This window comes from Hippoglossus stenolepis, chromosome 13, assembly GCF_022539355.2.
Source record: "Hippoglossus stenolepis isolate QCI-W04-F060 chromosome 13, HSTE1.2, whole genome shotgun sequence".
NCBI classification, from domain to species: Eukaryota; Metazoa; Chordata; class Actinopteri; order Pleuronectiformes; family Pleuronectidae; genus Hippoglossus; species Hippoglossus stenolepis.
Window position 1 is genome coordinate 9,854,464 of NC_061495.1, and position 16,526 is coordinate 9,870,989.

At 40.5% G+C, this 16,526-nt stretch overlaps 1 protein-coding gene across 2 annotated transcripts in view; it reads right to left on the bottom strand.

The window, feature by feature from the left end:
- LOC118120013 (receptor tyrosine-protein kinase erbB-4) overlaps positions 1-16,526 on the bottom strand; it is a 283,408-nt gene that overhangs the window by 57,400 nt on the left and 209,482 nt on the right. For both annotated transcript variants that reach the window (XM_035174572.2, XM_035174571.2), the window contains exons 15-17: positions 10,287-10,441; positions 7,337-7,381; positions 3,057-3,189 (exon numbers count right to left, since the gene is read on the bottom strand). In XM_035174572.2, coding sequence (XP_035030463.2) covers positions 3,057-3,189; positions 7,337-7,381; positions 10,287-10,441 — 333 coding nt within the window. The remainder of the gene's footprint in view (positions 1-3,056; positions 3,190-7,336; positions 7,382-10,286; positions 10,442-16,526) is intronic.

The window sequence follows — 16,526 nt, forward strand, 5'->3', positions numbered from 1 at the left end:
GGATGGAGAGCAGGGAGAAAGAGTTGCGGGATGTGGATAATTGTGGAGCCTGAAAAGATTTGACACTTTTGTTGTCTCATTACCGCTCAAGTGGAGGAACGGACAAATGAAATACCTATCGAGTAGGAAGAATTGTATATGTGGAGGGAGAGAGGGAGGGAGAGCGACTGTGGCAGGAACAACAATAACAACAAGACAGCGATGGAGAAGTGAGCAGTTGAATTAGTTTAGAGGATGCAAAAGCATGAGAGAGGGAGCAAAACGAGGAGAATTAGGAGAAGAGAGGACGATTAGAGAGGGAGGGCAGAGAGAGGAAAACAGGGAGAGAGAGTGTAAATCAGCCTGGCTGTGGTCGGCACCTTCTGTCCCTCTAGCTCTGCCATTGATTAAAAAACAAAAGTCCGTCTTCAAATTTTTTTAATGGAATAACAAATCAGCTTCTGCGGGATTAAAACTAGAATGGTGTTTATGTAGCCCCCCCCCCTCCAAACACACACACGACAATACAGATGTCTTCAAAATGAACCATCTACAAACATTATACACACACACACACACACACACACACACACACACACACACACACACACACACACACACACACACACACACACACACACACACACACACACACACACACACACTACGATATGCTATTCCACTATGCAGGGAGCTGTCCAGCACTAGTGGTCCTGAAGTAGTTGAGACTGTGCAGCAGGGAAGGTGCAGCACATTGGAGCTGTCCACATTCTCACTGCACAACCCAGTGCTGAAATCAAACCAAAGGTGTGTCGTCATGTAAAAAAGTGTTTGAAATTTAAACACTACAGTTGATTTCTCATAGCTGTTAACTACGAGTGAGAGTGATGAGAAAACACGCTGGCCTGGCACGTGCATTGGAAATTTCACACTATTCCACAACTGCAGGTCCTACAGGTGGCGGTAGAGAAACCTTCTGTAACATGGATGTAACCGATGCTGGATTTTAAATACTCTTTTGTTTTTGCAAATGTTCAGGAGGGAAATGTGTTTATTGTATTTACTAGAGTTCATTGATACACAATATGCATTATGGGAAATAACTTTTTTACTCGTTTCCATAAAAACTCCACACGGTACCTTTAAATTATGTATAGAGCAAATAGCCTGTGGGAAGAAAATTACAATTATGTGATAGTTTTCAGACATAATTTCCTAGAATCTGACTATTGACCTGCAACACATTATAAGCAAAGAAATATATCTACACAGACAACCATTAGTTCCAGTTCAGACTTCCGTCTGCCTGCTCCTGTGCCTCTCGCAGACAGGGTAATGATTTCTATAATAAAGTGCTGTTAAAAACATGGTCTTTGTCAAGTTAATCCACAGTTAGAAACGATTTGAAGTCTGTAGTATATATTTATATCACACCAGGTCATCAGTGTTTTGGAAGAGGCCTGTCATTTAAACCACTGGTCTGACTATTGAAAAATTTACTTGATTAATCTCTCAGTCTGTTAGAAATTGAACTCTTTGGTTTTATCTAATATGTATTGAGACAGTTTTTATTTATTCAATACTTCCTCTTCAATGAAAATTTACTTTTACCTTTGTTTACACTATGTAGTGCATTATATTGTGGCATTGAGAATGTCAGAAAGCTTTTTCCTCCTTCAGGTCTCGACACTGCTACACTGAAGAATGCTTTTACAATATATTAAACTTAAGTGTCACCACATTGTGCATGAAATTGTGTAGAAAAACAGTGGCACAATATGTAAGAGACATGTAAGTATAATAACGTGCCATATCGAGCTATTTATTCATTATCGAAGCCATCAGACACTTCACTCATACTTGTGCTCCCCGAATAGACAGAAAGCAGTGAAACAAGACCTCATTCGCACTATGGGCCCACAAGTGCATTACATGATGTGCTCTCCTCGTTTTAACATCAGAGAGGAGGGTGTTTTTTCTCCTCTAATGGTATGGTCCCTTCCCTCTTCCTAACACAAGTGTCCTCTCCAGTATACCAGAGCAAAGTCAACACCTGAGCCTCCGAGTTTCTGACACTTTTCTTTCGGCCTCCATCTGGAAACCTGAATTCTCATTCTCCTCTCTCCATCATTCAGTCTGACTTTGTCTTATGTTGTACGTGATTTGTGATGTCTGTTTCACATACATATACTCACATACAGACTCTAGAGCAGACACAAATCTGCAGGCAACTATGTAATCCCACAAATTAAGACAAATGTCCTCAGGCACTTCTGATGTGATTTGATTTGGTTTTCTAATGAAAGTAATGGAGTATTGATCTCAGATAATTATGTGCAAAATCTAGATAAGTCTGCCATCCTTAGCGAAAAAAACTTGACTATTCTTTCGTGATTTCATGGAGCAGCCTTTCCACTAATTCTCGTTTCGTTTGATCACATCCTGTTTGTCCACTGTGTTTCCAATTCAATTCCCTAAATCCGAGGATATCAGTCAGTAGTATATAATATCAAAGTTATACATTGTGTGGATTGCAGCCAGATTTACTGTATTAGAAGTGCTGTTTAAGTTTGGACCAGGGGCGGATCTAGGAATTTTTCTTAATCAGGGGCCATAAAGGGGCCACAATTTACACATCCATGCACAATTCCTGATTCAGTAAGGTGCGTATTTAAATCATTCCTTCTTTCATGTGAGCTCTATCGCTTTAAGCAAAGTCACACACATTTGAATTTATTGTTAAAATTATTCCTTGTTCAAGAACATTATGTTCTTCAAAAAGTTTAGAAAAGAAAAATTTCTAAATACTTTTCATATTTATTACTAGTACATTACTTTTTTTTTCTTATTTTAAAGACTAATGACAGGACAGGGGCACTTCCAGGGCCAATCAGGCATTTAAATAAAAACAGCTTATACCTGCATAATTTGGTGTAAAAGAGGGGATATATTTTTGTAAGGTTACCTTGGTTTGGTTTCTCTATCCAGTCATACTCCTCCAGACATCTTTCACTGGCATATATAGGCATCAACATCAACCTTCTTTCAGTCTGTTTTTCATCCCCCGCCCTGCTCACCTCTGTTTCCAGGAAGCGACGGAGCGCTCTCTTCTTCTTGATGTTCTTCCGGCGCAGAGAGACGGCTACGCTCAGCACCAGGATCACCACCATGAAGAGGCCGCCGATCACCCCCGCTGCGATCAGAGGGGTTCTGAAGACACGAAAGAGGAGGGGGGGAGAGGAGAAGGAAGAAAAACAAGTAAATGATGAAGACGGAAGAGGGTGCAGGCGATGACACATTTTCACCGGGAGGACGGAGATGATGACAGAGGATGAAGACGACCTCGTCCTTAAACTATCATATGCACACACACAAAAACAAACAAGGTAATAAACAAACAAACACAACGCACGTCTCTGTGATCATCCATGTAAGGCTGTGTGGATGTTTCTTAAAATATAAAAATAAACCTTCACCTTCCATTTTTGTCTGTTTTTGCTCTGAGCTTCATCTGGTTATATCCCTCCATGCCCTCTCATTAAAACCACGGCTGAGATCAAAAACATGGAAATAACCATCAAAGTGAATTCTCAGCACCACACCGACGCTGTCATTTGATATCAACACTCTAAGTAATTTTGAGAGCAGAAGTAGAAGGTTCCCCCCCCCCCGCGCTTCTTTTCCTGCAATGAAAGAAGCTAATTTGGTCAACACAGACTCAGACTCTGCCCTAAATCACTGGGAAAAAAGGCTGGTATTTGGGACTGTTTATCACAGACTGCAAGGATACACCCCATAAACTGTTATCACCGTCAGCCAGCTTCATGGGAAGTGAGGAACTCTGAATCTCCCCCACATCTCTCGCTTTGGCGGCACATTAGAGACTTGGATCATACTGAACTGTTAAAGTGCAGGTGAGAGCTAAGTGCCATTCAGACCAATAGAGAACAATTAGCCTGGCAGGTATATTATCTAATATTATCTTACTGCAGATAAGCTGGTATCAATAATTAACAAGAGACATTTTAAGATTTGTAATATAGACACTGTCACTCCACCAGAAAACACATTTATTCCAACTGTGAAATGTTCTGCTCGTCCACAGTTCTTTAAATAAATTAGTTTGAAATACACTCATTTGCTTTGTCATCGGGGGTTAGACTCTTATATTGGTCCATTACATGGAGAGGGTGAGATTATAGTATGTAACCGGCCTAACAGCACCTCTAAGTCTTATTGTAAGAATTAATACATTATCTCTCCTCTTTGTAAAGTTTACACAGAAATGTAAAATCAGTCAGCCCATGGTCGCGAAAAGGGATGGAGCTGTGCCTGTGACAAAAAGACTACACAAGTTATTTTCTTATACTTTGTTTTTGCTTAATCAAACTAGGTATAAAGCAGTAATTACCAAGCTGGTAGGAAAACTGTCATTCTTTAATTTAAGTGAAGCTAACTCTTTTCCAGTTGTAGCCTCTTATTCCACCAAGAGATTAGAGACAGAAATCTTCAAATCGAACTTTTCTCAAGACATTGAAAGAGAATAACTGTTAAAATACTCCTCAATTAAGCACATTTAAGTAATCCTTACCACAGGAAGGGCGGATTGTATTAGGTTGTAGGCAAGAGAAGACAAAACAAAAAGACCAAATCAAGAAAATCTGAGGATATCAGCTTATACTTAGTGAGAATAAAAGGGTTGATTCACTGGAGGAAAGTATGTATGTGTGTGTGTGTTTGTGTGTGTGTGTGTTTGTGTGTGTGTAAGTGTAAGTGTAAGTGCGTTGTCTACACTATAATATAACATGATTAGACATAAAGTCCAAAAAAAAAAAATCACACAACAGAAAGTTAGTTAGAAACCTCACTAAAAATAGAAGTCAGCTACGGTAGCCTCAAGTTTTAGAGCTCACTCGTCTGAAACCAAAACTTTGATGTTTGTATTTATGTGAATATTTCATACTCTTCAATAGCAACTTAATAATAAAGAATCCACTGAAGGCAAATGCTCAAAGAAATACAGTGGCTACCCACATACAGAAGAGCAGCAAAAAATACCTCTTAGAATTTCACACATGAACAAATGTAATGTCAGCCTCACGATCCACTGTAGACGATCTAATTCAATCCACATGCTTCAGTTCGTTGGTCATTCCAAATGGCATTAAAAGGTCCCCTGACTGATCACACGAGCCTCTGCTCTACTGTAAACATGCCCACGACGTACAGTTCTAAAGATCAGCCATCAAGCCACGTGGTCAGTGATGCAGCAAATGCAATGTTTCTCCACCATTGCAACAACATCAGGATTTAAAAAGAAATCCGTTAATCACGCATGTGGGAATCGGGGAAGACGCAGAGACAACAGCTCTAATGAATTTGAACTAAAAGAACAGATAATTGAAACTTGTTAGACGAGGTATTGTCAGTTTTATCAGACTAAGCACGACACGAGTAAGTGACAGACAGTGAGTAATCCAGTTTAATCAGATATGCTTACAATCCCGACAAAAAAAGAATACATGTGAACGCCTGGTGGAGCGATGGCCTTCGAAGGATTAGTGTAATCATTTGTGTCTGATAAGCCACTTTTCATTTGTGTTCAGGAGTCAACACATCCAGTAAGTAACGGCTTTACGACATGTGTGACACCGACTATAAGCCTGGGGTGAGCCGACCATCTTCTGCTGTATCCACAGGATGTCAGAGATGTGATGAGGCTTCATCTGTTCACCAGATCAGCTGATAAGGACCTTTTCCTCATGCTTAGTAACCTTAGTGGCGGATCCAGGATGTTTTCTAAATCAGGAGCCATAAAAAGGGCCACAATTAGGACGGAGGGGCCAATTATATGTCCAACATCCATGAGTAAGGTGCACATTTAAGTCATTCCTTGTTGTTTGTTAGCTCCGTAGCTTTGATCAAAGCAACACATCATTGAATATATTAAGAAAATTGTTTTGTATGCTTGTTAGGCTTCGAGAATACAATTGTCATATTTCTTGTTAGTATTTTTAGTAAGTGAGTATCTTTTTAAGACCACTGACAGGACAGGGGCACTTCAGGGGCCAATCAGATCCCAGCCCCCCTGGCCCCGCCCCTGGATCCGCACCTGATTAGCCGCCATAGCCTCCTGCAAGATGTTTTTCCCTTTCTCTGGTATGATGTATGTCATCTAATCAGTCTCAAAATCCATGCACATTAAAACCAAGTGCATGCATGGATGTGTGCACACGGCCGTATCCGTGAGCACAAAACCATCCTTGTGAAATTAAATTTCTGCACTGCATGCACAAATGTGGTCCCGCGAGCACGAGACTGTGACGAGCGCGACCTTGACCCTCTGCGCGCTCGCAACAGCTCAGCACCTGCACATGCAGATGTAATTTAATTCTTCCGAGTTAAAAAGAACAGGTCTGATATACAAAATTACGTCTATACTCAATTTGTATTTTAGATATCTACAATGTCACCCTACTGGGACAAATGACATCACTTCAGTTTTCAGTTCCTGATATCCACAATTACAATGTTGATAACCAGAATAACCATTCTGGAAATTTACAATAAGACTATACTATGTAATATTACCATTTCAAATATATACAATCATAATGTAATCAATTAAATATGAGGTATCAGAAGAGAAGTTGCAAGCATGTACAGAGGGTTGAGCTCGAGAGCCACATTCTCAAGGGACTACATTTGTGCACGGGCTTTCCTCCCGGGTATACTGTTCTGTGAGCTCGTATCACTTGCACATATATGTTCTTTTATATGCCCCCAGATGAAAGTCACACAGTCTTTCACCAGTGCACCATCCTTCTTTTCTGCTTAGCGCTGTTCTTTTTTTGGGTTCAGTGTTTCGCTGCAGTCCCCCAGACACACCAGTAGGTTCTGTCGTGTTGACTGCTCACTCTGCTTATCAGTCTTTTTTTATCCTCCCCCTTCTTTTTTTTTTTAAATCATCCCTCAAAGACCACACAACAGCTCTCAGCGCCACCTGATGCCAAACTCTCTCTCCTGTGGAACCTTGAATCTATTTGCTGCAAACTGTTAGCGGCATTTTCTTCCCTTTTCTCTTCCCCACAGCTGCAGAACAAAAGCTTCAGCGCTATCAATTTATCAAGCACCAGGCAAATTGTTTTTGTGTACACACACACACGGCCACACAGACACACAGACACAGACACACACACAAGCATGCGTGCACAGAGACGCTTTAAGGACACTCCCAGGGATTTGGGGCCTTACAGCTAGCCATTAATCACAAACATTGCTTACAGTGATTCTTGCACGTGTGTGTGTGTGTTTGTGTGTGTTTGTGTGTGTGTGTGTTTAACACATAATTTTCTACCTGTCCATCCAGCCAATACAGTCTTGGAGTCTTGGTCCAATGCACCTAGGTAAACAACGCAGATCAAGCACACCAAAGTTAAACGTTTTTAGTTTGGCACATTCACTATATGAAAATGATGAGGGGCTGTCAGGGAACTTATGATTAAATACATCTTTAAATATCTGTATGCATCAGCTTTTAAATTCTTAAATGCTTGTATATTATTTGTATTATACCAAACTAAACCATACCTTGTTGAGCTGTGAGACTTTTGGGCCTCAGCATTGCGATCAGTTAGATTATAATACTTGTTGTGTGTGGAGTTCCCACCCGGTCCTGGCACTGAGATAAAGTGAACCTTGGCAGAGTCTCCACTCTCCAGAAGATAATGAACAAGCCTTACAGGACTTACAGTGACCTATGTTTGTTATCTGCTCACTCCCATATGGTGTAACACAAAAATGATTCTATTCTACTTTAGTATAGAGTTGTACTTTTGTTTTTATAAGTGACCTGTACCAAGACTCTTCTCTGTCTGTGTCATAATATTCTCCTATTAAGAACAATTGAGTCACATTATCAAATTAAGTCTTTTATTCATCAGTGTGAGGACCAATCAGGAGCTCAGTTATTTTTCAACAGTTATCTGAAAACAACTTTTTCTGCGACAAACCTTTTTTTGGAAGGACGAAAAAAGTAATTCCGCTCTGGGATAACTGGTGTCGAACCCATAGACTGAATATAAAGATGGACGGTGCGTCTCCACTTCCTCCCACTATCCAGAAATGAAATAGTTGGTATACAAATGCTGCCAGAGTCCGTGCAGTAGTAAAGGGCTGATGGAGCCTCTGTAGTGAGGAACCGTCCGATGGAGGGATTTATGATGATTTATGATTTACGATCTATACGGCAGCCAGCCAACAAGTGGCAATCAAGACGCTTTGGCTTCCCTTTTGGCGAGCCGTCATGTCGGCCATCTTTATGTGCAGTCTATGGTTGAATCACATGACAACTGTGGCTGTGCAATAAATAAAAAGAGGCCCTTGTATTGCTGAGGGGCATTGGACGCATGTGTTCCAGAAAGACTGAAAAGTGCCCTATCAAAATATCGCCTGATATTTTTTTTAACTGGTAAACTTTGAAAAGATTAAAAAAAAAGGTGTACTTGATTTGACTAACTTGTTCTATGTCCTGAATTTCAGTTCACTTCAAATATATCCATTTGAACTCAGTTCAATTTTATATTCTGCCTGTTGAATGTCAAACATAGAGAAAGAGGCCATAATGACTTTAGGGTTTGCAAACACACATTTAAAGCCATTGACAGGTACAGCACCATTCAAAAGCTTCATCAAACACGTGTGCTTCCCTGACGCCTTCAGGCAAACCTGAAATATAAAGCGAGTCCTGAACCAAAGCCTTGTTAGCTTCTTTTCTGAGCTCCAACTTTATTCTCAGTTCAGCTCCAGAGTGACAGATTAATCTTCTAATGAAAGGCAAAAATGTCTTCAGTCCTCCGGTGCTGATGGTTAAAATCATCGGTGCTGTGCTGTTATTGACTGCTGGTATAATATGCCATGACTGACAGACTTAGTGGCTCTTTTGGATGTTTAGAAGTAAAGAATATTGGTTTTCTTCACGACTCTGTCTGTTCCCCTCTCTGTCTGTGTCGCTCCCCTCTTCCCTCTTCCTCCCCCAGCTTGTGTTTTTGAGAGGCGGTCCTGCTTATGAAGCTTTACCTGAGACAGAGTGTCGGCCCAGTGTTTTTCATTTACAAGTACATTGTTATGCTCAAGCGAGCTGCGGGCTGTCACTCAGAGGAGGAGGAATAACACACAAGGAAGTGACATAAACTCCCCCTGGAGTTAAATACAAAATGATGCCTCACCAACCCTTGCTGAATATTACATGGAGAGATCAGTGGCTAGTGAGGAATGGAGAGTGGCAAGGTACTTCACCGACTCCTCTCACATTCAGTCTCTTCCTCTCCTTTTCTGCCTCACCTCTTTTATTTATCTGTCTTATCCTGCAAGACGTAGGATCATCATTTTATGTTTGCAGGACACGGATAGGGTGTTTTCCTGAGCATATGCTATTCAGGCAATATTATATAGAAGCCAAATGCACTTACAGGGAGCGAGTAAGAACATTTCAGCCACTGCCACAGGGACATTTATTCAAGTGTGTTTGTGAAATAGGTGGCGCAGGAGTCTAGGTGACATGGCGACAGCTTGCAGGGCTGCTTGGTGAGAGGCTGTGGCTCATGGGCTCACCAGTAACACAGTAGCACTACCTACCCACAATAGCTAACCAAGCAGGAACTGCATTTATTCATAACAGACAGTACTTGTACCGATAAGTTCAGTTTCTCGACTGACAGAAAACCATCCCTGTTTTACAAGCAGCTCAGACTCCAGCAGTGTTTTCTTAAATTGGATGGTGCAACACAGTTAAAACATTTGGACCCTCTGGCTCTTGGCTTCAGTTATCAGCGTAAAGGTGGTTTGCATACGCTGAGTGGATTGAATTTGCGTGTCTGCGGGCAAATCCTCAAAAAAGACTGAATCTGTGTGATTTAAAAGCTGGTTTCAGACGTTTAGAGTTTGGGTATAAGTTAGGAGAAAGGCTCAAAGCATCATTTGTGTTAGAGTATAAACCTAGTTGGTGAAAGTTTACCTGTGTTCCTCTATTATTTTGACAATCAAGTATAATTTTTGCAAAATGAGGAGCTGCTCGGTAGTATTGTCAGATTTAGGTGCAAGGTTGGAGCAGTGAGAAGCTTCATTTTCTGTGTCAGGCAATCTTCCAATTGATTTTCCTCAATCGTGCATTCTCTTTAAACACAGTTATTTCAAATATGAAACACTGGATATCATTTTCATTTGTCTTTGATTTCGAAAGGATGATGAAACTGTAATGATTACCAATCACTGGACCCCTGACCTCTCTTCACCCTGGCTGCACTTACCCCTGCGTGCAGTTGGTGTGGCAGGGATGACATTCGTTGTTGGCTTCGGCGTACTTGAAGATGAAGCTGTTGGCCCCTTGCAGGCCGTCAGGACACTTCTCCACACAGTTTGGACCATCCTTGAAATGAAGGCATTTCACACAATGCTCTGGGCCCTGCAGACAGTGGAGGGAAAAACAAGCGCTTAGATGCATATGCCCAATAATTCTGAATAAACTATATATGTGAGGCTTATAGTAAGTATTCAAAAGTAACAAGGTTAAGCTGCCATTTGACTACTAACTGATCTTGTTCTTGATGACCACTCAAAGTTTTGCCATCCACACTCATACCTGACACAACAAATTCAGTCAGAGAGGACAAATCAATATTGTTGCAAATGGGGATTAGATATCTGCTGTCGCCTCCGTTTTTAAAGTAAAGTGATTGATGGGTATATTTCTACATGACGTGCCGAGTGCATCTTTCTTTACAGGTTAAATTATTGCACTTGAATGTGTGCGGCAGTGAATGCATAAGAGAGACAGCATTAGGTAACAGACAGTAGCGGAAAGTGGTGAGGAGGGAGACAAGAAAAGTGAAAAAATAAGTACCGTCCAGTAATAAGGGAGAGTTAGGCAGAGAGAGTGGACATGGATGAGGCAAGTCAGTGAGAGCGAGCGAGATATAGTGTGAATAACGGAGAGAAAGAGGAGCGGGAGGGAGGGAGAGAGAGAGAGAGAGAGAGAGAGAGAGAGAGCAGACGAGACACATAAAGCAGTGTGAGCGGAGCAGGCAGATAATAACCATCGCTCACAGCACACACAATGACCATAACAATCCGCCTAGAACAGGATTTATGGAGCTAATATAGGCAAGGGAGGAGGTAGGGGAGGGGAAGACGAGAGGCGAGGAGCTCTCCCAGTCAGGCTCCGTATCATCAACAGGCCTAGAGAACATCTCATTGACAAACAACACAAACACACACGTCCTGCATGCAAACATGGTGAGTGGGAATCAAATCCACAGCCATGGATTTCTCTCACAACGATGTCTGGATCGCACACAAATGCAAACACAACCAAATACTGTGGATTAACACAAACTGTATACAAGTCAAATACAGGCACGACACAAATACACACTCTACTTAAAGAAAGGGCACAAAAGGAGATAAAAAAGATGAGAGTGATGTGCAGATAACTGCTTTGACAAGTGGATGAGTGTGTACGAGAGCGTCTTCGTACATAACAGTAAGTAATGTCTGCGCATGGGCTTACATACGTGCATGTGCATCTGTGTGTAAGTGTACGAGTGTGTCTAAACCAAAGCTTTTGTGTGTGTGTGGGAATATGCAATCACTTCGGTGTAATTATGCAAATTGAATGTCGCACTGCTCTCACTGGCTTTAGTGTTGAGCCAGGCACTTTTATGAGTGTATTCCCACCCATGGCCATTGGTGTGCGTGTGTGTTTGTGTATTCAGTAATTCCTTCACATCAGCCAGCTAAATTATGTGACAGTGCAAACAAATAGTGTTTGGACCAGCAGGCTACTTGGGCATCCAAAAAGATCGCAGGGATTCCCAGCATCACGACCAAAGTGTCCTGCTGTAAATTGAAATTGTTCCGCTGCGCTAAATGCTCTTAAAGCCGATGTTAGCGTGTGTGATGCTGTTCCTTGTGTGTCTGTGTGTGTCTGTGTGTGTGTGTGTGTGGGTTTAACATCTGTCTTTTCCATTCCCTTCCATGCACAGAGTGCACAATCACTTCAGGAGGTGAGACCATTACTCTTTATGGGGTCAGATCTTATGGCTGAGGCTTCTCAAAGCATGATTGGGTACATCAGGAAGGATTTACAAGATATTGTATGTTAATGTACAGACCAACTCCTCATGTCCTTTATCTGCTGAAGTCTTCAAATATCATAATGCAGAATAAATCAGAGCATCACTGCTGAGGTGGAGACAAGAATAGAGTATGGAGGAAACCAGGCAGAAAAGAACAGTGGGGCAAAAAGGAAAAAAGATGGATGAGTGGCTTCTATGAATATGACAGTGGTCATAAAGCAATGTAAAGCCCTCCAGCAGATTTAAAAGCATCTCAATGATATTTAACTTTATACACAGTTTGTTGGCATTAATGTATATGCACATGACTTAATGCATGTATGTGCTTTGATACAACTTTCAGTATAAATGTCAATGATGCTCTTAAAAACATGGGTGTTAAACTTGATCGAAAGCAACGTACAGACTGTCCACCTTGAGTTTAATGTCCACGGTTGAAATTCACATAACACTACTACACCGCATGACACCAGAGTTCATTACTGGATTATCAGTGTTGATCGGTGAAGAACCAAATCTTCAAATACATGGTTTGGAGCTGAGGCGGGAGACATTTGTCAAATCAAATCATCCCTGAACAGACTTTTCTTTCAAAGATTTAATCCCTTTCAATACTGACTGAATTTCACACCATACATATATTATATAAAAATTTCTTCAGACTCTTAAAAAGAATACTGGAGAAGAGGGAACTACATGAAGTCAGAAGAGGAGAGATGAGAACACTTTCCTTACTCAAGAAAGTACAATAATGTCTGAATTAACTTAAAATTCTTTATATTTCATAGTCATGCAAAAAGAAACGGAAGTGTTTTTGTGTAACTGAAGGAACTACTCCAGGTGTACCATCATCTTCCCATAACATTGCCTGGATTCATGGTTACAGTCATTGCTCCAATCCCCCTCAACAGAACGCATTAGCCTATCAAATCACTGAGTGTAAACGCTAATGCAATTTCTATGGCCACTGTGGCCATTACATGATTGCTGTAATGCATTTGTGTGCCTGTGTTGCCCATGTGACATTTATATGAGGTACAACAGGTTACCCTGGCTCCACACACACACACACACACAAACACACACATTTGCATACCCATAGGCTGACATACTGCATGAAAATGAGAAGTGCTCTTATGGCCATTACAGATAGAAATTATGTTTCTATACGATTAAACTGCAGCACTAAATACATTTTGTGGGAAACGTGATGGCTGGCTCGATTATGTTTAGAGGCAATGTTTGTTTTGGATGAATGATGATGGTTTATTAATGGCAGCAGAGTCAGGAGGTGGTCTGGGTGAATCGAGGGCAAACAGAGAGTACACCTGACGTCAGGGTTTGCATCCAGAGTCCCGTCAGTGGTTTGGTTTTGGCAGAATCATAAACATGTGCCTCTCAGTGTCAGAGTGCACTTGTTCTGTGTTTCTGGAAGGGGGCTATGGAGGAGGTAAAGCGGGTTGCCCACTGACCAGAAGGTTGGCGGTTTGATCCTAGTTTCCATTGATCCCCATTCTGTGTGACGAAGTGTCCTTGGGCAAGATGAACCCCAAATTGCCCTGACAGCTGTGCCAGCAGTGTTTGAATAGTGCACTTTGTAATGCACTTTAAGTGTGTGTGGGTGAATGGCAAAACTCGACTGGGAAGCGCTTTGAGTGGTCATCAGGACAAGAAAAGCACTAAATAAATACAGACCATCTCCTATTGCAGAAATCTATAAACCCTAACTTGAAGTGCTGTCAGAGTGTAAACATAACCATAAACATGTCCATACAAACGAACACTGGAATGTTATTTTGGTAGGAAGCCTGTCTGTTCTAATTTTACTAATCTATTCAGTATCAATGTTTATGCAACTTGCCAAACACAAAAACTGACAACATATCCTCTCAACGTCAATAGAAGTAATACGCTTCCTTTACAACATGCCTGTTGCAGTTTGGTTGTATACAATTTCAACATTATTTCCAAGAGACAGGGGTGAAAATGAGGACATATTGAATCAGTTTCTGAAGAGTCATGTCTAAACACAAACCCTTATATATAAACCTCAGGACTTTTCGAGTAATTAACAACTCCTCAATATGGCCGAAAATGAAAAATAAAGATTGAACATAGCCTCTAATGATTTTGTACGTGTTCTAATTAACTGGTTTATTCGGCTGATACAAATCATTACAAAGTACTTTGAAGTTTTTGCTCAAAGTTTTTAATCACTTGTTTCTCAAAGTGCTGGAGGTAAACCACAGGTCACTCTATGTGTTTTATTCTCTTCATAGCACCCACTTTCCCAGGAAGTCAAAGAGAGGACTGTGAGTGAACAGCAAAGGTAACTACAGATCGTTATATGATGGGATCACAGCAGCCGTCAGCGTGTCGGCATTACAACCCATGAGTACTCACCTATACTCAGCCATAGTGAATACATTATTGCGTACTCAGCTGTCATTATTACATTAGTAAAAGTAAGAAGCAGTCATCCCTACATTATATATATCTTTAAATCACTGCTCAGAACATGTTTTTATAGGAAAGCATTTTTAGCATGCGATTTGTAATTCTGGTTCTACTGTGTTGTTTTAACTGCTTTATTCCTGTTATTTTACCTTTATTGTAACCACATTTTATTTAGTGTCTTAAATATGCAAGTTTTTGACTCTGCTGCCAATGAGAGTAGGTATTTAGTTTAGTTTTAAAAAAAGGCATAGAGATAATGGAGTCTGATCTACGGAGCCACATGGCTTTCATAGCACTGCCATACAAGCCAGGTTTACCTTCAGCCTCAACGTACCCTCAGGTTCGGCTTTTAATGTTATTGCGATTAAAATGCTAAAACACCTGATGACGCCAAGGTACAACTGAAGATTATTATTATTATTTTCATTATAACAACCAGTCTGACAGAGCTCAAATGTGATGGTTACACAACTGGTCCTGGCTTTAAAAAATTGGACTGAATTGAATATCTTTTATCATAATTAATTCATCTTTTTGCCATGTTTGTTTGTGAAGCACTTTGTTACCTTGTTTAGATAAGTGCTATACAAATAAAGTTATTATTATTAGTTGTAGTAGTATTAGTATTGTTATTAGTATTATAACATGTGTACTCAGTTGTTCTTACTAAATTATTACATGGGTACTCAATGGTCAATGCGATATTATCAGTACTAAGCTGTCATAACTACATTATTACAGGAATAGCCAGTAGTCACTACTCCTTTATTGCATTAGTAATCAGCAGTCATTACTACATTACATGAGTACTCATTAGTCAATACTTCATTATAACATGAATAGCCAGTAGTCATTACTACACTATTCCATCAACAGCCAATAGTCATTACTAAATTATTCCATAAGTACTCATTAGTCATTACGTCTTAATACATGAGTACTCAGAAGTCATGACTACATTATTTATTGCATTAATACTCACTAGTTATACTTGATTATTACATTGACTACTAAGCAGTAATTACCATATTACTACATAAGTACTGAGCAGTCATTACTACATCATTCCATCTGTATTAAGTATTCATAGGTTGGACCAGAGCCATCTTCAAACTCTACCTTAATTTTGATCTAAATTACACACATGCAGATTTTGTGATTGTGTTACACGCAGTTGTATGAAAAAAATTGGTCCACTGTCAACTAAACAACTCAGGAACACATTTTACCATGATGACACACATAGACACAGAGACACACACGCACACAACCAAAATGAAAACAATACCATCCATGCTGTCGCAGCTGGTAATCGAACCAACAAATCTCCTCCAACAAAAACAAACACTCTACTGAAGCCTACTACAATGTACTCAAACACACAGACATTACAGTGGTTTTGGGGGGATAAAAAAGTTCAACACTTTGAAACTACATTGGGCAAAATATGTGACAGGGTGTGATGCGGCACAAAAGGCAGCACATGGCCCCTCTGGCTTGCATGTGTCGGAAAGCATCCCTCTCTATCAAACAGCAAGATAAGATTTTAAGAGAAAGAGCAGGATCAGGGGCCGCATGTGCCTGTGGGTGTAGTGTTCACAAGAGGAACTCAGAAATGAAGGTCAGGGTTTTTTTTCCACTGTGGCATTTCTATAATGTACAGCTGCTACCACACAAACTCTCAACACGCTGCTCTGCTTCTCTGAGAGCTTTTGAAATGCAAAATTGTTGGAGCACAAATGTATGAAAAAGTTTCATCCAATGTCAACTGATGATAGGCAAAAAGAAAAACGCACAAACACACATGAACTGGATAAATACTCTTTGCAGATCAGCATGTAAACTATTGCTGATCTGTGCTAAAACAATCAGATTTGCCTTTGAGTCACAACATGAGATATAATCTATAGAAAAGTTGACAGGCACACTTGACTGCCGATACATTATTTACTCAGA